The 25,452-nt window shown below is 46.3% G+C and overlaps 1 protein-coding gene and 1 long non-coding RNA gene across 2 annotated transcripts in view; both read right to left on the bottom strand.

The window, feature by feature from the left end:
* ehbp1 (EH domain binding protein 1) overlaps positions 1-25,452 on the bottom strand; it is a gene marked incomplete at its 3' end in the record, with an annotated part of 223,343 nt that overhangs the window by 144,268 nt on the left and 53,623 nt on the right. Inside the window, 1 exon segment of the mRNA XM_045215207.1 lies at positions 6,763-6,944. Within this exon segment, the coding sequence (XP_045071142.1) occupies positions 6,763-6,944 (182 nt within the window).
* On the bottom strand, positions 12,093-13,232 carry LOC121572842. Its single transcript, XR_006661353.1, has 3 exons — positions 13,019-13,232; positions 12,541-12,975; positions 12,093-12,423 (listed from the first exon to the last, which is right to left on the bottom strand). It is a non-coding gene; the product is annotated as an uncharacterized LOC121572842 (long non-coding RNA).

The following is a 25,452-nucleotide window of genomic DNA, read 5'->3' as shown; positions in this document are numbered from 1 at the left end:
GACTGGTACTATACAGAGACTAGTATTATACAGAGACTGGTATTATACAGAGACCGGTATTATACAGAGACTGGTATTATACAGAGACTGGTATTATACAGAGACTGGTATTATACAGAGACTGGTATTATACAGAGACTGGTATTATACAGAGACCGGTATTATACAGAGACTGGTATTATACAGAGACCGGTATTATACGGTTTCATCAACAGGAATGACACAAAAGAAGATGTCTTTGTCCACCAGACTGCCATAAAGAAAAACAACCCAAGGAAATACCTTCGCAGTGTTGGAGATGGAGAAACTGTGGAGTTTGATGTGGTTGAAGGGGAGAAGGTAGTTACAACTTTTTTTTTTACACAACAGAGAGCTTTATATTATTAGCTGTCATATCAATTGGCACCACTCTTGCAGGCTCACAAATTATTTAATACGACTTGTTTAATATGTTTAGGAATATTTGAAGGCAATCAAATTCCTAGACTTTAAACTCTCGTACCTCCTCAAAGTTATGATAATCAGTGATTCTAATGTGCCCAATTTTGGATTTGACCAGTCAACACTATCATGCAACGATACACAGCTAAAACAACTTCATACTCCAGAAGGGTAGTGTGCACCCCAGTGGTCCGAGCAGTGTTGTATGTATCTCTTCCCAGGGAGCAGAGGCAGCCAATGTCACCGGCCCAGCGGGTGTCCCAGTCCAGGGGAGCAAGTATGCCGCTGACCGGAACCGCTACAGGCGGTACCCCCGCAGGAGGGGCCCAGCCCGTGACGGCGAATACCCAGACAACTACCAGAGCGACGGCGAGGGCGAAGGAGAGCGGCCCCCCCGCAAGAGCCGTGAGGGCACCGAGAGCGCCCCAGAGGGAGAAATGCAGCCCCAGCAGCACAGGCCCTCCTTCCCTGGGAGACGGCGCTACCCTCCATACTTTGTACGTAGACGCTACGGCCGTCGGCCCCCGTACACCAACGCACCTCGCGGAGAGATGACTGAGGTACGCTGTCACAGGCACTCCTGAAGCAGTCCGGCCCCGTTCCAGTGATGTCATACACACTCTCGTCGAACATGCGCGCCACACTTGGTTTTGGCCAGACAAAATAGGTCTATATATTGACTGTACTTAATGTTGGCTCCAAACCACTGGTCAACAGACCAAAATCAAACCTCGGTTTGACCGAAATAGGTCTATCAATCAAACATTCACACAAACCCCAGATGTTATAAGGTGAATGCACCAATTTGTAAGTCGCTCTGGATAAGAGCGTCTGCTAAATGACGTAAATGTAAATGTAAAAAATACAGAGACCGGTATTATACAGAGACTGGTATTATACAGAGACTGGTATTATACAGAGACCGGTATTATACAGAGACTGGTATTATACAGAGACTAGTATTATACAGAGACTGGTATTATACAGAGACTGGTATTATACAGAGACTGGTATTATACAGAGACTGGTATTATACAGAGACTGGTATTATACAGAGACTGGTATTATACAGAGACCGGTATTATACAGAGACCGGTATTATACAGAGACTGGTATTATACAGAGACTGGTATTATACAGAGACTGGTATTATACAGAGACTAGTATTATACAGAGACTGGTATTATACAGAGACTGGTATTATACAGAGACTGGTATTATACAGAGACTGGTATTATACAGAGACTGGTATTATACAGAGACTAGTATTATACAGAGACTGGTATTATACAGAGACTGGTATTATACAGAGACTGGTATTATACAGAGACTGGTATTATACAGAGACCGGTATTATACAGAGACTGGTATTATACAGAGACTAGTATTATACAGAGACTGGTATTATACAGAGACTGGTATTATACAGAGACTGGTATTATACAGAGACTGGTACTATACAGAGACTGGTATTATACAGAGACTGGTATTATACAGAGACTGGTATTATACAGAGACTGGTATTATACAGAGACTGGTATTATACAGAGACTGGTATTATACAGAGACTGGTATTATACAGAGACTGGTATTATACAGAGACTGGTATTATACAGAGACTGGTATTATACAGAGACTGGTATTATACAGAGACCGGTATTATACAGAGACCGGTATTATACAGAGACCGGTATTATACAGAGACCGGTATTATACAGAGACTGGTATTATACAGAGACTGGTATTATACAGAGACTGGTATTATACAGAGACTGGTATTATACAGAGACTGGTATTATACAGAGACTGGTATTATACAGAGACTGGTATTATACAGAGACTGGTATTATACAGAGACTGGTATTATACAGAGACTGGTATTATACAGAGACTGGTATTATACAGAGACTGGTATTATACAGAGACTGGTATTATACAGAGACTGGTATTATACAGAGACTGATATTATACAGAGACTGGTATTATACAGAGACTGGTATTATACAGAGACTGGTATTATACAGAGACTGGTATTATACAGAGACTGGTATTATACAGAGACTGGTATTATACAGAGACTGGTATTATACAGAGACTGGTATTATACAGAGACTGGTATTATACAGAGACTGTATTATACAGAGACTGGTATTATACAGAGACTGGTATTATACAGAGACTGGTATTATACAGAGCGTATTATACAGAGACTGGTATTATACAGAGACTGGTATTATACAGAGACTGGTATTATACAGAGTACTATACAGAGACTGGTATTATACAGAGACTGGTATTATACAGAGACGGGTATTATACAGGTACTATACAGAGACTGGTATTATACAGAGACTGGTATTATACAGAGACTGGTATTATACAGAGACTATACAGAGACTGGTATTATACAGAGACTGGTATTATACAGAGACTGGTATTATACAGAGACTGGTATTATACAGAGACTGGTATTATACAGAGACTGGTATTATACAGAGACTGGTACTATACAGAGACTGGTATTATACAGAGACTGGTATTATACAGAGACTGGTATTATACAGAGACTGGTATTATACAGAGACTGGTATTATACAGAGACTGGTATTATACAGAGACTATACAGAGACTGGTATTATACAGAGACTGGTATTATACAGAGACTGGTATTATACAGAGACTGGTATTATACAGAGACTGGTATTATACAGAGACTGGTATTATACAGAGACTGGTATTATACAGAGACTGGTATTATACAGAGACTGGTATTATACAGAGACTGGTATTATACAGAGACTGGTACTATACAGAGACTGGTATTATACAGAGACTGGTATTATACAGAGACTGGTATTATACAGAGACTGGTATTATACAGAGACTGGTATTATACAGAGACTGGTATTATACAGAGACTGGTATTATACAGAGACTGGTACTATACAGAGACTGGTATTATACAGAGACTGGTACTATACAGAGACTGGTATTATACAGAGACTGTATTATACAGAGACTGGTATTATACAGAGACTGGTATTATACAGAGACTGGTATTATACAGAGACTGGTATTATACAGAGACTGGTATTATACAGGTATTATACAGAGACTGGTATTATACAGAGACTGGTATTATACAGAGACTGGTATTATACAGAGACTGGTATTATACAGAGACTGGTATTATACAGGATTATTATACAGAGACTGGTATTATACAGAGACTGGTATTATACAGAGACTGGTATTATACAGAGACTGGTATTATACAGAGACTGGTACTATACAGAGACTGGTATTATACAGAGACTGGTATTATACAGAGACTGGTATTATACAGAGACTGGTATTATACAGAGACTGGTACTATACAGAGACTGGTATTATACAGAGACTGGTATTATACAGGTACTATACAGAGACTGGTATTATACAGAGCTGGTACTATACAGAGACTGGTATTATACAGAGACTGGTATTATACAGAGACTGGTATTATACAGAGACTGGTATTATACAGAGACTGGTACTATACAGAGACAGGTATTATACAGAGACTGGTATTATACAGAGACTGGTTTATACAGAGACAGGTATTATACAGAGACAGGTATTATACAGAGACTGGTATTATACAGAGACGGGTATTATACAGACTGTATTATACAGAGACAGGTATTATACAGAGACTGGTATTATACAGAGACGGGTATTATACAGGTACTATACAGAGACAGGTATTATACAGAGACTGGTATTATACAGAGACGGGTATTATACAGGTACTATACAGAGACAGGTATTATACAGAGACTGGGTATTATACAGGTACTGTACAGAGACAGGTACTATACAGAGACAGGTATTATACAGAGACTGGTATTATACAGAGACGGGTATTATACAGGTACTATACAGAGACAGGTATTATACAGAGACTGGTATTATACAGAGACGGGTATTATACAGGTACTATACAGAGACAGGTATTATACAGAGACTGGTATTATACAGAGACTGGTATTATACAGAGACTATACAGAGACTGGTATTATACAGAGACTGGTATTATACAGAGACTGGTATTATACAGAGACTGGTATTATACAGAGACTGGTATTATACAGAGACAGGTATTTTACAGAGACTGGTACTATACAGAGACAGGTATTATACAGAGACTGGTATTATACAGAGACTGGTATTATACAGAGACTGGTATTATACAGAGACTGGTATTATACAGAGACTGGTATTATACAGGTACTATACAGAGACTGGTATTATACAGAGACTGGTACTATACAGAGACTGGTATTATACAGAGACTGGTATTATACAGAGACTGGTATTATACAGAGACTGGTATTATACAGAGACTGGTATTATACAGAGACTGGTACTATACAGAGACTGGTACTATACAGAGACTGGTATTATACAGGTACTATATAGAGACTGGTATTATACAGAGACTGGTACTATACAGAGACTGGTATTATACAGAGACTGGTATTATACAGAGACTGGTATTATACAGGTATTATACAGAGACTGGTATTATACAGAGACTGGTATTATACAGAGACCGGTATTATACAGAGACAGGTATTATACAGGTATTATACAGAGACTGGTATTATACAGAGACTGGTATTATACAGATACTGGTATTATACAGAGACTGGTATTATACAGAGACTGGTATTATACAGGTATTATACAGAGACTGGTATTATACAGAGACTGGTATTATACAGAGACTGGTATTATACAGAGACTGGTATTATACAGAGACTGGTATTATACAGGTATTATACAGAGACTGGTATTATACAGAGACTGGTATTATACAGAGACTGGTATTATACAGAGACTGGTATTATACAGAGACTGGTACTATACAGAGACAGGTATTATACAGAGACTGGTATTATACAGAGACTGGTATTATACAGAGACTGGTATTATACAGAGACTGGTACTATACAGAGACTGGTATTATACAGAGACTGGTATTATACAGGTACTATACAGAGACTGGTATTATACAGAGACTGGTACTATACAGAGACTGGTATTATACAGAGACTGGTATTATACAGAGACTGGTATTATACAGAGACTGGTATTATACAGAGACTGGTATTATACAGAGACAGGTATTTTACAGAGACAGGTATTATACAGAGACTGGTATTATACAGAGACTGGTATTATACAGAGACTGGTATTATACAGAGACTGGTATTATACAGAGACTGGTACTATACAGAGACTGGTACTATACAGAGACTGGTATTATACAGGTACTATACAGAGACTGGTATTATACAGAGACTGGTATTATACAGAGACTGGTATTATACAGAGACTGGTATTATACAGGTACTATACAGAGACTGGTATTATACAGAGACTGGTACTATACAGAGACTGGTATTATACAGGTACTATACAGAGACTGGTATTATACAGGTACTATACAGAGACTGGTATTATACAGGTACTATACAGAGACAGGTATTATACAGGTACTATACAGAGACTGGTATTATACAGAGACTGGTATTATACAGAGACTGGTATTATACAGGTACTATACAGAGACAGGTATTATACAGGTACTATACAGAGACTGGTATTATACAGAGACTGGTATTATACAGAGACTGGTATTATACAGAGACTGGTATTATACAGAGACTGGTATTATACAGAGACAGGTATTATACAGGTACTATACAGAGACTGGTATTATACAGAGACTGGTATTATACAGAGACTGGTATTATACAGAGACTGGTATTATACAGAGACTGGTATTATACAGAGACTGGTATTATACAGAGACTGGAATTATACAGAGACAGGTATTATACAGAGACTGGTATTATACAGAGACTATACAGAGACTGGTATTATACAGAGACTGGTACTATACAGAGACTGGTATTATACAGAGACTGGTATTATACAGAGACTGGTATTATACAGAGACTGGTATTATACAGAGACAGGTATTATACAGAGACATGTATTATACAGAGACTGGTATTATACAGAGACTGGTACTATACAGAGACTGGTACTATACAGAGACTGGTATTATACAGAGACTGGTATTATACAGAGACTGGTTTTATACAGAGACTGGTATTATACAGAGACTGGTATTATACAGAGACTGGTATTATACAGAGACTGGTATTAGACTGGTATTATACAGAGACTGGTATGCCTGTGTGTGTGTGTGTGTGTGTGTGTGTGTGTGTGTGTGTGTGTGTGTGTGTGTGTGTGTGTGTGTGGACTTACGTGGCCTTGCCCTCACGGAGGAAGATGCAGGAGAGGGAGAACTGTAGCGTGGCAGACACCACCTTCTTGGAGAGGGGCTTGAACTTGAGCTTGACGTCAGTCTGTGTGGGCATGGGGCTGGCATACTGCTTCATGTTGATGCTGCTGGTCGCAAGAGCCTTTCTACGACCTGAAGGAGACTCCTGAGAGATGGAGGGAGGGAGAGGAGGTGGAGAGAGGAGGGAGGGAGAGGAGGTGGAGAGAGGAAGGAGAGAGGAGGGAGGGAGAGGAGGTGGAGACAGGAGGGAGAGAGAGGAGGTGGAGAGAGGAGGGAGAGAGAGGAGGTGGAGAGAGGAGGGAGAGAGAGGAGGGAGAGAAAGGAGGGAGAGAAAGGAGGGAGAGAAAGGAGGTGGAGAGAGGAGGTGGAGAGAGGAGGGAGAGAGAGGAGGTGGAGAGAGGAGGTGGAGAGAGGAGGGAGAGAGAGGAGGGAGAGAAAGGAGGGAGAGAAAGGAGGTTGAGAGAGGAGGTGGAGAGAGGAGGTGAAGAAAGGAGGTGGAGAGAGGAGGGAGAGAGAGGAGGTGGAGAGAGGAGGGAGAGAGAGGAGGGAGAGAAAGGAGGTGGAGAGAGGAGGTGGAGAGAGGGAGAAATACTTGTTACAGTCTGGTGGGTAGATTGAATGCGTTTTGTGCTGATGTAATGCCAAATAAAGGAGTCATATTTATATTTCTGTCACCATTGCTCTATTCCAAATAGCCTCTTCCCAGCGGCACTAGATCTGAAACCATTGGATAGCTTTAGAAAATAATGGCACAAAGTCACATTACTAAAACTGCCATACCAATCCAAATCCATTCTGATCTTCAAAAGTGCTTACAGGTAGGAGCTAGGGGCAGATATGGAACTGGGCCCATGCCACCACAGCCCTGGTAAAAGGCATTATGGGATTGGAACTAGAGAAGACCGATGTCCTGTGTCGTAGGCGGCTCACACAACACATGGAATGATATAATGAAACGTCTTAGAGGGGTGTCAGAATTCTAGATAGGGAACAAAACGCACCCACACATTTGGAAACCAAAACACTGATACATCTAGTCTCTTTCTCCTCTGGGCGTTTAGCTCTGCCTTGCTGTCAGAGAACAGAGGATTTACATGCTGCCTCACTGTGTTGATACGACACCCGGGCCATTCTGCCTTCTCTCTTTCTCTCCCCTGCTCGCTGGCTTTTCTCTCTCTCTCGGTCTGTCTTGTGTCCTGGAAGTACTGCCTGGAGTTCTCAGTTAAACAAATGTGTCTTTGGGGCACTGTGTGTGGGGAGGGAGGGAGTGTCATCTCAATCCTGCATAATAACTGAAAATAAGACAGCAGCTAAGTCTTGTCAGTATTCTAGATAGGGAACAACACACAGACGGGAAATGAACCAGCGGCTGCCAGACAACTGAATCTCTCTCTCCCTCTCTCTTCCTCTCTCTCTCTCTCTCTCCATCTCACTGTCTGTTGATCTGTCTTTCTCCATCTCACTGTCTGTGTCTCCTCTCTCTCTCTTTCTCTCCCTCTCCCCATCTCACTGTCTGTCTGTCTCTCTCTATCTCACTGTTGGTCTCTCTCCTCTCTCTCTCCCTCTCCTCTCTCTCTCTCTCCATCTCACTGTCGGTTTGTCTCTCCTCTCTCTCTCCCCATCTCACTACCTGTTGGTCTGTCTCCCTCCATCTCACTGTCTGTCTCCCTCCATCTCACTGTCTGTCTCCCTCCATCTCACTGTCTGTCTCCCTCCATCTCACTGTCTGTCTCCCTCCATCTCACTGTCTGTCTCCCTCCATCTCACTGTCTGTCTCCCTCCATCTCACTGTCTGTCTCCCTCCATCTCACTGTCTGTCTCTCTCCATCTCACTGTCTGTTGATCTGTCTCTCTCCATCTCACTGTCTGTTGATCTGTCTCTCTCCATCTCACTGTCTGTTGATCTGTCTCTCTCCATCTCACTGTCTGTTGATCTGTCTCTCTCCATCTCACTGTCTGTTGATCTGTCTCTCTCCATCTCACTGTCTGTTGATCTGTCTCTCTCCATCTCACTGTCTGTTGATCTGTCTCTCTCCATCTCACTGCCCTGTTGGTCTGTCTCTCTCCATCTCACTGTCTGTATCTGTCTCTCCATCTACTGTCTGTTGTCTGTCTCTCTCCATCTCACTGTCTGTTATCTACTTCTGCCCCTCCATCTCAACTGTCTGTTGATCTGTCTCTCTCCATCTCACTGTCTTGATCTGTCTCTCTCCATCTCACTATCTGTTGATCTGTCTCTCCCAATGTGTTCTGTCTCTCTCCATCTCACTGTCTGTTGATCTGTCTCTCTCCATCTTACTGTCTGTTGATCTTCTCTCTCTCAATCTCACTGTCTGTTGATCTGTCTCTCTCCATCTCACTGTCTGTTGATCTGTCTCTCTCCATCTCACTGTCTGTTGATCTGTCTCTCTCCATCTCACTGTCTGTTGATCTGTCTCTCTCTGTCTGTTGATCTGTCTCTCTCCATCTCACTGTCTGTTGATCTGTCTCTCTCCATCTCACTGTCTGTTGATCTGTCTCTCTCCATCTTACTGTCTGTTGATCTGTCTCTCTCCATCTCACTGTTGATGTTCTCTCCATCTCACTGTCTGTTGATCTGTCTCTCTCCATCTCACTGTCTGTTGATCTGTCTCTCTCTATCTCACTGTCTGTTGATCTGTCTCTCTCCATCTCACTACCTGTTGGTCTGTCTCCCTCCATCTCACTGTCTGTCTCCCTCCATCTCACTGTCTGTCTCCCTCCATCTCACTGTCTGTCTCCCTCCATCTCACTGTCTGTCTCCCTCCATCTCACTGTCTGTCTCCCTCCATCTCACTGTCTGTCTCCCTCCATCTCACTGTCTGTCTCTCTCCATCTCACTGTCTGTTGATCTGTCTCTCTCCATCTCACTGTCTGTTGATCTGTCTCTCTCCATCTCACTGTCTGTTGATCTGTCTCTCTCCATCTCACTGTCTGTTGATCTGTCTCTCTCCATCTCACTGTCTGTTGATCTGTCTCTCTCCATCTCACTGTCTGTTGATCTGTCTCTCTCCATCTCACTGTCTGTTGATCTGTCTCTCTCTATCTCACTGTCTGTTGATCTGTCTCTCTCCATCTCACTGTCTGTTGATCTGTCTCTCTCCATCTTACTGTCTGTTGATCTGTCTCTCTCCATCTCACTGTCTGTTGATCTGTCTCTCTCCATCTTACTGTCTGTTGATCTGTCTTTCTCCATCTCACTGTCTGTTGATCTGTCTCTCTCCATCTTACTGTCTGTTGATCTGTCTCTCTCCATCTCACTGTCTGTTGATCTGTCTCTCTGTCTGTTGATCTGTCTCTCTCCATCTCACTGTCTGTTGATCTGTCTCTCTCCATCTTACTGTCTGTTGATCTGTCTCTCTCCATCTCACTGTCTGTTGATCTGTCTCTCTCCATCTCACTGTCTGTTGATCTGTCTCTCTCCATCTTACTGTCTGTTGATCTGTCTTTCTCCATCTCACTGTCTGTTGATCTGTCTCTCTGTCTGTTGATCTGTCTCTCTCCATCTTACCGTCTGTCTGTGTCTCTTCTCTCTCTGTGTTTCTAATCTCCTCTCTCTCCAGCCTTCTCTCTTTCTCTCCACATAACATATTGTAGCCAATGGCAGGCCTGTATTCTTGGCCAGTGTTTGAGGTTTGCCTGCGGCAGTTTATATCCTGGACTTCTCCTGCCTTTTAGTCCGCTATACCTTCACAGGCTAAATGAAACAAAGAAGCCATCACACACACACACACACACACACACACACACACACACACACACACACAAACATACACAGACACACACACACAGAGACAACACACAAACATACACAGACACACACAGACAACACACAAACACACACACAGACAGACACTTAGCCTATATGCTAATCAAAAAGCCATAGAAAACCCCCACAGTCCTTTTAGGCAGCAGAACGGGCCCTAAGTAGTCAACCCATAAAAAAACCCCACAGTCCTTTTAGGCAGCAGAACAGGCCCTAAGTAGTCAACCCATAGAAAACCCCCACAGTCCTTTTAGGCAGCAGAACGGGCCCTAAGTAGTCAACCCATAGAAAACCCCCACAGTCCTTTTAGGCAGCAGAACAGGCCCTAAGGAGTCATGCTCTGCTGGGTACAGTACCTGACAAAGACCTCTATTTCCGTCTCACATCACGCCATTGGAAGAGCAGCACATATACATAGACTAGACACACTGGATTAGAGAGGATCTGATATGGGCTCTTTACATCGCTGCTGTTGGCTGATGTCTTCACACACCTATACAAGGCAGATGCTTGCCACTCACTCACTCGCTCTCTCTTTCTCTCTCTTCCTCCTCTCTCTCTTTCTCACTTTTCCTTTCTTTCGCTCTCTTCCTTCTCTCTTCCTCCTCTCTCTCTTCCTCTTCCTCCCCTCTCTCTTTCTCCTCTCTCTCTTTCTCCTCTCTCTTTCCCCTCTCTCCCTTTCCCCCTTCCTCCTCTCTCTCTTCCTTTTCTCTCTCTTTTTCCTCTCTCCCTTCCTCCTCTCTTCTTTCTCCTCTCTCTTCCTCCTCTCTCCCTTCCTCCTCTCTCCCTTTCTCCTCTCTCCCTTTCTCCTCTCTCCCTTCCTCCTCTCTCTCTTCCTCCTCTCTCTCTTCCTCCTCTCTCTCTTCCTCCTCTCTCTCTTCCTCCTCTCTCTCTTCCTCCTCTCTCCCTTCCTCCTCTCTTCTTTCTCCTCTCTCCTCTCTCCCTTCCTTCTCTCTCTTTCTCCTCTCTCCCTTCCTCCTCTCTCCCTTCCTCCTCTCTCTTTCTCCTTTCTCCCTTCCTTCTCTTCCTTTCTCCTCTCTCTTCCTCCTCTCTCTCTCCCTTTTCTCTCTCTCTTCCTCTCCTCTCTCTTCCTCCCCTCTCTCTCTTCCTCCCCTCTCTCTCTTCCTCCCCTCTCTCTTTCTCTCTCTCTTTCCCCTCTCTCCCTTCCTCCTCTCTCCCTCTCTCCTCTCTCCCTCTCTCCTCTCTCTCTCTCCTCTCTCCCTCTCTCCTCTCTTCCTCCCCTCTCTCTCTTCCTCCCCTCTCTCTTTCTCTCTCTCTTTCCCCTCTCTCCCTTCCTCCTCTCTCCCTTCCTCCTCTCTCCCTTTCTCCTCTCTCCCTTTCTCCTCTCTCCCTTTCTCCTCTCTCCCTTTCTCCTCTCTCCCTTTCTCCTCTCTCCCTTTCTCCTCTCTCCCTTCCTCCTCTCTCCCTTCCTCCTCTCTCTTCCTTCCTCCTCTCTCTTCCTTCCTCCTCTCTCTTCCTTCCTCCTCTCTCTTCCTTCCTCCTCTCTCTTCCTCCTCTCTCTTCCTTTCTCCTCTCTCTCAAGACACACACACCTTCCTATTGATGCGTACATTACATTTCATGGGCCACTTATCGATGTGGATGTTATTATTGATAAGCCTACATATTACACAGAGGGGGATGAGAGGAGAGCACATACACATCTCCAATTCCAATTGGAACTGAAAAAGACAAAGGGAACCACACTGGCAAAACAACGTCTCCCAAACACAACCCACTGCACCTCTACTCTACCAGGCCTGTCCACCTCTCCACCTCTACTCTACCAGGCCTGTCCACCTCTCCACCTCTACTCTACCAGGCCTGTCCACCTCTCCACCTCTCCTCTACCAGGCCTGTCCACCTCTACTCTACCAGGCCTCTCCACCTCTACTCTACCAGGCCTGTCCACCTCTCCACTCACCAGGCCTGTCCACCCTCTACCAGGCCTGTCCACCTCTACTCTACCAGGCCTGTCCACCTCTCCACCTCTACTCTACCAGGCCTGTCCACCTGTCCACCTCTACTCTACCAGGCCTGTCCACCTCTACTCTACCAGGCCTGTCCACCTCTCCACCTCTACTCTACCAGGCCTGTCCACCTCTACTCTACCAGGCCTCTCCACCTCTACTCTACCAGGCCTGTCCACCTGTCCACCTCTACTCTACCAGGCCTGTCCACCTCTACTCTACCAGGCCTGTCCACCTCTCCACCTCTCCTCTACCAGGCCTGTCCACCTCTACTCTACCAGGCCTCTCCACCTCTACTCTACCAGGCCTGTCCACCTCTCCACCTCTACCAGGCCTGTCCACCTCTCCTCTACCAGGCCTGTCCACCTCTACTCTACCAGGCCTCTCCACCTCTACTCTACCAGGCCTGTCCACCTCTCCACCTCTACCAGGCCTGTCCACCTCTACTCTACCAGGCCTGTCCACCTCTACTCTACCAGGCCTGTCCACCTCTCCACCTCTACTCTACCAGGCCTGTCCACCTGTCCACCTCTACTCTACCAGGCCTGTCCACCTCTACTCTACCAGGCCTGTCCACCTCTCCACCTCTACTCTACCAGGCCTGTCCACCTCTCCTCTACCAGGCCTGTCCACCTCTACTCTACCAGGCCTGTCCACCTCTACTCTACCAGGCCTGTCCACCTCTACTCTACTCTACCAGGCCTGTCCACCTCTACACTCTACCAGGCCTGTCCACCTCTCACTCTACTCTACCAGGCCTGTCCACCTCTCTGCCACCTCTACTCTACCAGGCCTGTCCACCTCTACTCTACCAGGCCTGTCCACCTCTACTCTACTCTACCAGGCCTGTCCACCTCTCCACCTCTACTCTACCAGGCCTGTCCACCTCTACTCTACCAGGCCTGTCCACCTCTCCACCTCTACTCTACCAGGCCTGTCCATCTCTACTCTACCAGGCCTCCTCTCTTCTCCATCCATCCCTCCCTAACATCCCCTCTCTCACCGCAGCTCCTCAGACAAAAATAAACTGTTAGAAGAAAGAAATGTAAGATCCTTGAAAGACGCTCTCTGACACTACCAGGCCTGCCCACCTCTCCTCTCCCATCCCTTCCACCCCCCTCCCTTCCATCCATCCATCCACCCCTCCCTTCCATCCATCCATCCACCCCTCCCTTCCATCCATCCATCCATCCATCCACCCCTCCCTTCCATCATCCATCCACCCCTCCCTTCCATCATCCATCCACCCCTCCCTTCCATCCACCCACCCCTCCCTTCCATCCACCACTCCCTTCCCTACATTCATCCACCCCTCCCTTCTATCATCCATCCACCCCTCCCTTCCATCATCCATCCACCCCTCCCTTCCATCCACCCACCCCTCCCTTCCATCCACCCCCCTTCCTTCCATCCACCCCTCCTTCCTTCCCTTCATCATCTCACAGTAACGATTAGAAAAGGCATTCGTCAAGCGACGCAGCCACTTGACATTTGTGTTGACATTTGAGCCTCGTTGAATCGTCCATGTCTGGAAATATGAGTGCATCATGTCATCCCCCTGAAGAATACTACAGCCTCAGAACCACCTCTACTTCCTTATCGTCGTCCAGATTATACCTTCCCCATTATACTGAGCTAATAGTGCATGGAGATACTTTAAGAATGAATTTAGCAAATGCATCAAACACTTAAGAAGGGGATTTAGTATCGAAAGTCGTCGTACAGGGGCCCTCTAGGAAAGGAAATACTTAAGAATATGTAAATGATTCTGACGGGGAATAATAATAATGGTTTAACAGATTTGACTCGGGTCGGGAGGAGAACAATAAGAATTGTGCTCTTTTCCCCGGATGGCGCTTGTCAATCAGGAAGAGGAGATTAAGGGGTCTGAGATGGTGAGAGACACACAGACATAGGTGTGCACACGCAAACACTACACACACACACACACACACACACACACGATTAGGGGGTCATGTTGATGTGACTGTGGAAAATGAAAGGAGAGGACAATAAAGTACTTTAATTTATTACAGGCAGATTTAGAACTATCAATACACTGGCTCTCATTGGAGCTGCTGGAATGACTAAATACCTGAGTGGTGTCTGAAGAGAGAGAGAGAGAGAGAGAGAGAGAGAGAAAGAAAGATGGGGAGGGAGAGAGAGGGAGAGAGAGAGAGAAGGGGGAAGAGCGAGAGAGGAGAGGGAAAGAAAGAAAGAGCGAGAGAAAGAGAGATGGGGAGGAAGAGAGAGAGAGAGAGGGAGTAGGGGGAGAGAGAGAGAGAGAAAGAGAGGGGGAGTGAGATAGCGGGAGAGAGAGCGAGCGATAGAGAGAGAGAGAAGGGTATGGGGTGGCTTTATGCTTCCCCCTACCTGCTAATCTGTGTTACTGCAGCTTCCCACTAAACTACCTCAGTCAGACCATGTTGCTTGATGCTCTACTGCAGCTTCCCACTAAACTACCTCAGTCAGACCATGTTGCTTGATGCTCTACTGCAGCTTCCTTGGTGACTATGGTCCTAGCTGCCTTGAGATCATTGACAAGATCCTCCCGTGTAGTTCTGGGCTGATTCCTCACCGTTCTCATGATCATTGCAACTCCACAAGGTGAGATCTTGCATGGAGCCCCAGGCCGAGGGAGATTGACAGTTCTTTTGTGTTTCTTCCATTTGCGAATAATTGCACCAACTGTTGTCACCTTCTCACCAAGCTGCTTGGCAATGGTCTTGTAGCCCATTCCAGCCTCGTGTAGGTGTACAATCTTGTCCCTGACATCCTTGGAGAGCTCTTTGGTCTTGGCCATGGTAGAGAGTTTGGAATCTGATTGATTGATTGCTTCTGTGGACAGGTTTCTTTTATACAGGTAACAAACTGAGATTAGGAGCACTCCCTTTAAGAGTGTGCTCCTAATCTCAGCTCGTTACCTGTATAAAAGACACCTGGGAGCCAGAAATCTTTCTGATTGAGAGGGGGTCAAATACTTATTTCCCTCATTAAAATGCAAATCAATTTATAACATTTTTGACATGCGTTTTTCTGGATTTTTTTGTTGTTATTCTGTCTCTCACTGTTCAAATAAACCTACCATTAAAATTATAGACTGATCATGTCTTTGTCAGTGGGCAAACGTACAAAATCAGCAGGGGATCAAATACTTTTTTCCCTCACTGTACCTCAGTCAGACCATGTTGCTTGATGCCCTACTGCAGCTTCCCACTAAACTAGAATCAGCTGTGTAGTGTTAGGGCAAAAACCAAAACGTGCACCCCTTAGGGTCCCGAGGACCGAGTTTGGGAAACGCTGGTCTACTGGATTATCATAGTCATTTAGCAGACGCCCTTATCCAGAGACACTACAGTGTAGTGTGTTAGGGTAGTGTGTAGTGTGTTAGGGTAGTGTGTTAGGGTAGTGTGTAGTGTGTGTTACGGGTAGTGTGTAGTGTGTGTTACGGGTAGTGTGTAGTGTGTTAGGGTAGTGTGTAGTGTGTGTTAGGGTAGTGTGTAGTGTGTTAGGGTAGTGTGTAGTGTGTGTTAGGGTAGTGTGTAGTGTGTAGTGTGTTAGGGTAGTGTGTAGTGTGTTAGGGTAGTGTGTAGTGTGTTAGGGTAGTGTGTAGTGTGTTAGGGTAGTGTGTAGTGTGTTAGGGTAGTGTGTAGTGTATTAGGGTAGTGTGTAGTGTGTGTTAGGGTAGTGTGTAGTGTGTGTTAGGGTAGTGTGTAGTGTGTTAGGGTAGTGGGGCCCATAGGGTTGGTGCCCTAATGCCAGCCAGCTGTCCCAGTATCGATCCCCAGCTGGTCCCCTAGTGGGGGGGCAGGGGTCAGGGCAGAGGGGGGGGCCGGGGGCCCGCTGTACACCTCCCAAAACGCCAATGGGACAGGAGAAGAGGAGAGGGAGGTAGAGGGGGAGAGGATGTCTTCTGTCACCAAGGGATAGATTCATTAGGATAAGTGCTAAAGGAGCAGGGTGTGTGTGTGTGTGTGTGTGTGTGTGTGTGTGTGTGTGTGTGTGTGCTCAACAATCAACTAAAGGGCTTTTAACACAGGCTCTAAGTCAATTGGTTTGTAATCACAACAAAGGTGCTGGTCAATATTCCCTATTGATCAAGACAGACTCCAATGTGAGCCCATATTCATCTTCATGTTCCAGCAACAATTGAAAGTGACAGAAAATGGGGTGAGTAAATAAGTGTGGGTGTGTGTCGGTGTGTCTGTGTGTGTGTCGGTGTGTCTGTGTGTGTGTCTGTGTGTCTATGTGTCTGTGTGTGTGTGTGTGTGTGTGTGTGTGTGTCTGTGTGTCTGTGTGTCGGTGTGTCGGTGTGTGTGTCGGTGTCGATGTGTGGGTCGGTGTGTCGGTGTGTCTGTGTCGGTGTGTCTGTGTGTGTGTCGGTGTGTCTGTGTGTGTGTCTGTGTGTCTATGTGTCTGTCTGTGTGTCTATGTGTCTGTGTGTGTGTGTGTGTGTGTGTGTGTGTCTGTGTGTCGGTGTCGATGTGTGGGTCGGTGTGTCGGTGTGGGTCGGTGTGTCGGTGTGTCTGTGTGTCTGTGACCACTACAAGCTTGAGTAAACATCTTTCATTACTTGATCAACTGTCATAACGATGTTAAACTCTCCATCTCTGAGAAACACTGGTATACTACTACGTATAATAAAATCTCTCTCTGAAGTACTATGTTCCGTCTGTGAGATGGTGTAGACCTGGAAATAGAATGGCCATGTTTTCCTCTCATCCCTCTCTCTCTCTGTTTATTAAAGCTCCTGAGGATAGGGAAATAAACAGAGAGAGAGAGAGATTACCATCGCTCCAATCTCTCTGTCCCTGTGTGTCACACCGCATGCAGAGAGGAGAGGAGAGGAGAGGAGAGGAGAGGAGAGGAGAGGAGAGGAGAGGAGAGGAGAGGAGAGGAGAGGAGTGTACAGGTAAATAAAGAGTCGTGTGATGATGATAATGATGATAAGTCTTCTTCCACTACACAACATGACATTCTGACAGACACACAGACACACCAGACAACCATGGCATAAAATAAACCAGGAAGTAGACTTCAGCTATGGTTTAAAAACCTCCTGCTGTGTGCTACAGCAGGAAAAGAAACCCTTGTGACTCTAGGTGACAACACAATGCTGGCTGTTTCCAACATGTGGAACGTTTATGTTTTGTTTCATTACCACAATACTTCTGAGTACTGTGACACTGGTATCGTGACAACCCTAACACACACACTCGTTAGCATTATGTTACAGTCGTCTCAGGATTCAGTATTCAGCCTGAGGTTGTGTTCTGTCCTCCTGATATGGGCAGTGTGTTCCTATCTTTGTCTCGGTGTGTGTGTGTGTGTCTGTATAGGTGTGTGAGAGACAGTGTGTGTGTGTGTGTGTGTGTGTGTGTGTGGTGTTGGGGAGAAAGGCCCAGGAATTGAGAACGAGGGTTAACCGTTATCCTAAAGTATTCTGCCTCCCTGTTGTCATGTGTTCCCTCTTCCTTTAAAAGCACTAATACTACCCTTGTGTTGTCTAACCACCATCCTCTCCTCTCTCCCTGTCCTCCTCTCTCTTGTCATCCAGACCTTGTGTTGTCTAACCACCGTCCTCTCCTCTCCTCTCTCCCTGTCCTCCTCTCTCTTGTCATCCAGACCTTGTGTTGTCTAACCACCGTCCTCTCCTCTCCTCTCTCCCTGTCCTCCTCTCTCTCGTCATCCAGACCTTGTGTTGTCTAACCACCGTCCTCTCCTCTCCTCTCTCCCTGTCCTCCTCTCTCTCGTCATCCAGACCTTGTGTTGTCTAACCACCGTCCTCTCCTCTCCTCTCTCCCTGTCCTCCTCTCTCTCGTCATCCAGACCTTGTGTTGTCTAACCACCGTCCTCTCCTCTCCTCTCTCCCTGTCCTCCTCTCTCTCGTCATCCAGACCTTGTGTTGTCTAACCACAGTCCTCTCCTCTCTCCCTGTCCTCCTCTCTCTTGTCATCCAGACCTTGTGTTGTCTAACCACCGTCCTCTCCTCTCCTCTCTCCCTGTCCTCCTCTCTCTTGTCATCCAGACCTTGTGTTGTCTAACCACCGTCCTCTCCTCTCCTCTCTCTCTGTCCTCCTCCCTCTCGTCATCCAGACCTTGTGTTGTCTAACCCCCGTCCTCTCCTCTCCTCTCTCTCTGTCCTCCTCTCTCTTGTCATCCAGACCTTGTGTTGTCTAACCACCGTCCTCTCCTCTCTCCCTGTCCTCCTCTCTCTCGTCATCCAGACCTTGTGTTGTCTAACCACAGTCCTCTCCTCTCTCTCTGTCCTCCTCTCTCTCGTCATCCAGACCTTGTATTGTCTAACCACCGTCCTCTCCTCTCCTCTCTCCCTGTCCTCCTCTCTCTCGTCATCCAGACCTTGTGTTGTCTAACCACCGTCCTCTCCTCTCCTCTCTCCCTGTCCTCCTCTCTCTCGTCATCCAGACCTTGTGTTGTCTAACCACAGTCCTCTCCTCTCTCCCTGTCCTCCTCTCTCTTGTCATCCAGACCTTGTGTTGTCTAACCACCGTCCTCTCCTCTCCTCTCTCCCTGTCCTCCTCTCTCTTGTCATCCAGACCTTGTGTTGTCTAACCACCGTCCTCTCCTCTCTCTCTGTCCTCCTCCCTCTCGTCATCCAGACCTTGTGTTGTCTAACCCCCGTCCTCTCCTCTCCTCTCTCTCTGTCCTCCTCTCTCTTGTCATCCAGACCTTGTGTTGTCTAACCACCGTCCTCTCCTCTCTCCCTGTCCTCCTCTCTCTCGTCATCCAGACCTTGTGTTGTCTAACCACAGTCCTCTCCTCTCTCTCTGTCCTCCTCTCTCTCGTCATCCAGACCTTGTATTGTCTAACCACCGTCCTCCCCTCTCCTCTCTCCCTGTCCTCCTCTCTCTTGTCATCCAGACCTTGTGTTGTCTAACCATCGTCCTCTCCTCTCCTCTCTCTCTGTCCTCCTCCCTCTCGTCATCCAGACCTTGTGTTGTCTAACCCCCGTCCTCTCCTCTCCTCTCTCCCTGTCCTCCTCTCTCTTGTCATCCAGACCTTGTGTTGTCTAACCACCGTCCTCTCCTCTCCTCTCTCTCTGTCCTCCTCTCTCTCGTCATCCAGACCTTGTGTTGTCTAACCACGTCCTCTCCTCTCCTCTCTCCCTGTCCTCCTCTCTCTCGTCATCCAGACCTTGTGTTGTCTAACCACGTCCTCTCCTCTCCTCTCTCTTGTCATCCAGACCTTGTGTTGTCTAACCACCGTCCTCTCCTCTCTCTCTGTCCTCCTCCCTCTCGTCATCCAGACCTTGTGTTGTCTAACCACAGTCCTCTCCTCTCTCCCTGTCCTCCTCTCTCTTGTCATCCAGACCTTGGGCATGGGGCAGTCGTTATAGAGGAGGATGTTGGAGGCCTTGTTCTGACTGGTGTAAGGTCTGCTGTGTGTGTGAGTGTAGTGTATCCCACCCTCAGGTACGGCTGTAGGAATATCATTTAGGCAGAGCTGTGAGTGATTGTGGGAGATGAAAGGATGAAAGGAGAGAGAGAGAGGAAAAATAGCCTCCCCCTTAAAAGGCCTAATCCTTACTGAGGGGGGTGGATGGGGGGGGATGGGCGTCCACACACACACTTTCCCTTTCGCATTCTTCAGCTAGATTCACCAACACTGACACTCACTCACTCTGTGAGAGCTGAGATTCACCAACACTGACACTCACTCACTCTGTGAGAGCTGAGATTCACCAACACTGACACTCACTCACTCTGTGAGAGCTGAGATTCACCAACACTGACACTCACTCACTCTGTGAGAGCTGAGATTCACCAACACTGACATTCACTCACTCTGTGAGAGCTGAGATTCACCGCCGCTGATATTCACCGCCTCTGATATTCACTCACTTTGTGAGAGCTAAGATTCACCGCTGCTGATATTCACTCAATCTATGAGAGGTGAGATTCATCATCGCTGACATTCACTCACTCTGTGAGAGGTGAGATTCACCACAGCTGATATTCACTCACTCTGTGAGAGGTTTGTACCAACAACCTCCTAAACAACGTCACAGGAAGAGGCCCAGGTCTGTGCTGTGGTCAGCTCATCTGCTGGCCCAATCAGCTATTGCAGACTCTGGCTGACTGCTGGAGAATACATCAGAAACATGATGCAGTAATATTACAGACAGAATCATCCCTCCCCCTCTCCCTCCCTCCCTCCCTCCATCCCACTCCTCCTCTTCCTCTCCTCAGGCCGTGTCAGAATACCCAAACTAGCATACTACATACTTAAAACTGCATACTCATTTTGGTGTTTGGTCTAGTAGAATTCAATTGCCTTTTCTGACTTGTGTTCCACAACAGCTGATAATCAGATAAATTGCCGCTCTTTACCAAAATGAATGAATGGTGGGAGTCAACACAATCGCGCATTACACATTCGGAGTACTATTTTCAAAATGTCACATACTATAGAACGTTCTTTTTTCGCATACTATTTAGTACGCTGGTAAAGGTATTCAGACACTACCTCTCTTTACCTCTTTCTCCTCCTACTTAACCCCTCTCTCCCCCCTCCATTTCTCTCTCTCCTCCTCTTCCCCTTCGGTTCTTATCAGTGTGTCCAGGGCCCTCTCCGCTCCGCTGTTCTCTCCATCGCCCTACCAGCCCCTCAGACCCAGGAGCACCATCTTCAGAGAAGGGGCTAATGGGAAAATAAATGACTATACCAAAAGACCTGCCACTGCACTATTCTACTGGAGAGAGAGAGAGAGAGAGAGAAAGCTCATCGCTTTTCAACCACCTGCTGCCATCGCTGGCCATCATAAAAAGGTCCAATATCATGGCCGATAGTGATACACACACAGACCCTGTTAGGAAATACTCCCAGAGATCTGGGATTGATTATTAGCCCTTAGCAAGGCAGCAGGGGTGGATATCAGAACCTCACATTTACCATAGTAACGCAGCAGGCCAGGACGGAAGGTTTATCATTGGGAAAGAAAGAAAGAAAGAAAAGTTTGGGAAACATTTAAATACACCCTCTCATATCATTCCCAAGCCCTGCAATGCTAAGAGCTGTCCCCCTCATCCAGCTGGTCCTGGGGATGAGTTCACAAACCTGTTCTACTAACACACTGAAGCCTCAGGACCAGAACATCCAATCAATCAGAATAAACCAAATTACAACACAGTCAAAACAAAACTACATTACCTATTGGGAAACACAAGCACAGTGCAAAATGCAGTGCTATCTGGCCCTAAATCGACAGTACACCATGGCAAACTTTTTAACCATGGTTACTGATCAAAACCTTAGAAAAACCTTGACAAAGTACAGGCTCAGTGAGCACAGCCTTGCCATTGAAAAGGACAGGCTGTGCAACCACCGCACCACAGCAGAACCCGAGACAGAGTTGCATTTCCTGACAAAATGTAAAAAAAATTAAACAATTAGTGTCATTTCCCCAAATTTGAAACTCTTATTCAAGGTTTCAAAGACGTCTCTGATGAGAATAGGCTACCCCATCCTGTTGGGGGAGGACGCAGAGAGCTGTGGGTTGGCAGGATAGGCTACCCGTCCTGTTGGGGGAGGACGCAGAGAGCTGTGGGTTGGCAGCGCACTACATTGCTGCCTGCCATAAGATGAGGGACAGTGTCTGACAGACCAACCAACCTGCACATCTCCTCTATATTGTTATTGTTCAATGGTTATTTTGACCCTTGGTTATTGTTGTTACTGTTGTCCCGTTGACAATATTGATTACTATTATTTTAATTATGTTAATAGTGTAAATATCCAAAGTAAGCTTTGGCAATATGTACATGGTTACGTCATGCCAATAAAGCAAATTGAATTGAATTGAGAGAGAGATGGAGAGAGAGAATGAGAGAGAGAGATGGAGAGAGCGAATGAGAGAGAGCGAGATGGAGAGAGTGAGAGAGATGGAGAAAGAATGAGAGAGATGGAGAGAGAATGAGAGAGAGAGAGAGAGAGAGAGGGAGAATGAGAAAGCGAGAATGAGAGAGAGAGAGCGAGAGAGAATGAGAGCGAGGTGAGACGAGGGATCATTGATCCTGAGAACATGGTTTACCCCAGACTAGTATTTGTAATAAGTGTAAATTGAGGGCAGTGCTGAGGTAATGGACCCTGGCAGAGAACTGCTGACGGTGCTCAGTTCTAGAGAGACTGGAGGAGGCAGACATGTGACTACTAGCAGTGGGTAAGAGGAGTGAGGTAGGTGGGAGGAAGGGAGGCAAAGGGGTCCACCACCCAAGCTCCAACACCCCATTAGAATGGGGCTGACAGTTTGACATTGGGGAACACACAGAACACACACACACCTCATTAGAAGATCCCTGATTTGAACACTTTTCTCTCTCTCACACACACACACACACACACACACACACACACACACACACACAGCCCTCATCTCCTCCAACTGTATCTTTACATCCAGTGACAGAACAGACTCTTAATTCAGCCTTTAAGTCTGTTTGTTTTAGCGTTTAGTCGTGGTTTAAGACCTGGAGTATAATATCTGTGGTTTAAGGTTTAAAATCAGACATGACAATGATGATATGAGTTTAATCCAGAACAAGCTGATTTACTAAAGGAGGTCTTAAGATGGCAGAGGACAAACAACTATGATAATAAGATTCTCATACTCATCTTAACAAGGTCTGTGTGTGTGTGTGTGTGTGTGTCTCTGTGTGTGTGTGTGTGTCTCTGTGTGTGTGTGTGTCTGTCTCTGTGTGTGTGTTAAGATGACAGATGGCAAAGAGTTTAGAGACTATTTGCCTCAAAAGGTGTCCAGAGTAAACACACACGAGCAGTCACTCTCCCCTCCCCTCCCCTCCTCTCCTCTCCTCTCCTCTCCTCTCCTCTCCTCTCCTCTCCTCTCCTCTCCTCTCCTCTCCTCTCCTCTCCTCTCCTCTCCTCTGTGTTGTGAGTCATCTCCACAGACTGTTAGAGTGTTCTGGCTAAAGTGTAACTGGCAGTGAGGAGCATTAGACCCTATTCACTGTCAGCTAGCGGAACGTTCCTTCGCTGGGACACACACACACACACGCTCGGTTTGCTAACCAACCCAACCACACACTTGCACATTCTCAAAAAAAGGACACACACACACACACACACACTCCGGGTGGTGGGTCATTGTTGTGTGTAAACAGGGGGATTTGTGTGTTGGGGATGTTTAGCGTTTACGCCACAGAGTCTGTCTCCATCTTGGGCAGCCATCTTAAGACGCACAGGCCAAAATAAATAACTGACTCAGAGATTAGAACTAACCACCGCTCTACAGCGAGCCAATCAACAGAGGACATACCAAGGAGAGGAGCTGACCCAGAGGACATACCAAGGAGTGGAGCTGGCATCTCTGTCCTCTGTTCAGTCCCTCCCTTTCTCATTTTACACCAACCCCCAGAACCTGATCCAGCGTACCTCTGCTGAACCCTGTGTGCTGAATCAGTGTGTGTGTGTGTGTGTGTTCTTGTATGCGAGCGTGTGTGTGTGAGTGAGCGTGTGTGTGTGTGTGCGCTTGTATGCGAGTGTGTGTGCTTGTATGCGAGCATGCATGTGTGTGTGTGTGTGGGTCAGGTTGGGGACAGTAGAAGTAACTTGAGAGTAGAAGTCGATGTTTTAAGACTGGCACAGACCTCAGTCAGAGAGAGAGAGAGAGACACACTACACAAAGGGAAGTACAATGTGGAATAGGTAGAGCCTAAATTCCCCTCAACCTCTGGTCTAGGGTCAAATATAGTTCTGACCCCCCTATGGGGTCTAAGTCCTAGTCACCATTTTATTTAGGGAACAAACAATTAAGAATACATATTATTGTATGGGACAATATACAAAGGTTTTTGAAGGATAATAAAAAGTAAATGTATTTATTTGAGAGAAATGACAATGTAATAAATTGATGGTTATTTGTTGATGTAAAAGTCTATATCTACCGTCATTAGATTGGGGCTGGGGTCGCCACAAATATGGCCAAAACAATGGGTTCGCCACACCAACTCCCCACTAACTCCCCACTAACTCCCCACTACCTCCCCACTACCCCCCCACTAACTCCCCACTAACTCCCCACTAACTAACCACTAACTCCCCACTAACTCCCCACTAACTCCACACTAACTCCCCACTAACTCCCCACTAACTTCCCACCAACAAACCCCCCACTAACTAACCTCCTATTAACTAACCCCCTATTCCCACACTACCCCCCCCACTAACTAACCAACTCCCCACTAACTAACCCCCCACTCCCAACTACCCCCCACTCTAACTAACCAACTCCCCACTCTAACTAACCAACTCCCCCACTCTAACTAACCAACTCCCCACTCTAACTAACCAACTCCCCCACTCTAACTAACCAACTCCCCACTCTAACTAACCAACTCCCCACTCTAACTAACCAACTCCCCACTCTAACTAACCAACTCCCCACTCTAACTAACCAACTCCCCACTCTAACTAACCAACTCCCCCACTCTAACTAACCAACTCCCCACTCTAACTAACCAACTCCCCACTCTAACTAACCAACTCCCCACTCTAACTAACCAACTCCCCACTCTAACTAACCAACTCCCCACTCTAACTAACCAACTCCCCACTCTAACTAACCAACTCCCCACTCTAACTAACCGCCCACCTTAATCTTGTTTGGACCCCAGGCAGAGTAGCTGCTGCCTTGGCATGAACTAATGGGGATCCATAATAAACCCCAGGAAGAGTAGCTGCTGCCTTGGCATGAACTAATGAGGAGCCGTAATAAAATACAAATACAATACAAACTGCCCACCTTTTACATTTTAAATAATCTCCTTGAGACTCCACAGTGGAGGAGACAATGTGGAGCTACAGCAACGACCCCCAGCTGGAAGCATCTAGATCAAGACTGTTGCTGAGGATTAACAAGTATC

Source organism: Coregonus clupeaformis, chromosome 1 (assembly GCF_020615455.1).
Source record: "Coregonus clupeaformis isolate EN_2021a chromosome 1, ASM2061545v1, whole genome shotgun sequence".
NCBI classification, from domain to species: domain Eukaryota; kingdom Metazoa; phylum Chordata; class Actinopteri; order Salmoniformes; family Salmonidae; genus Coregonus; species Coregonus clupeaformis.
This window is presented reverse-complemented; position numbering and strand designations above follow the sequence as displayed.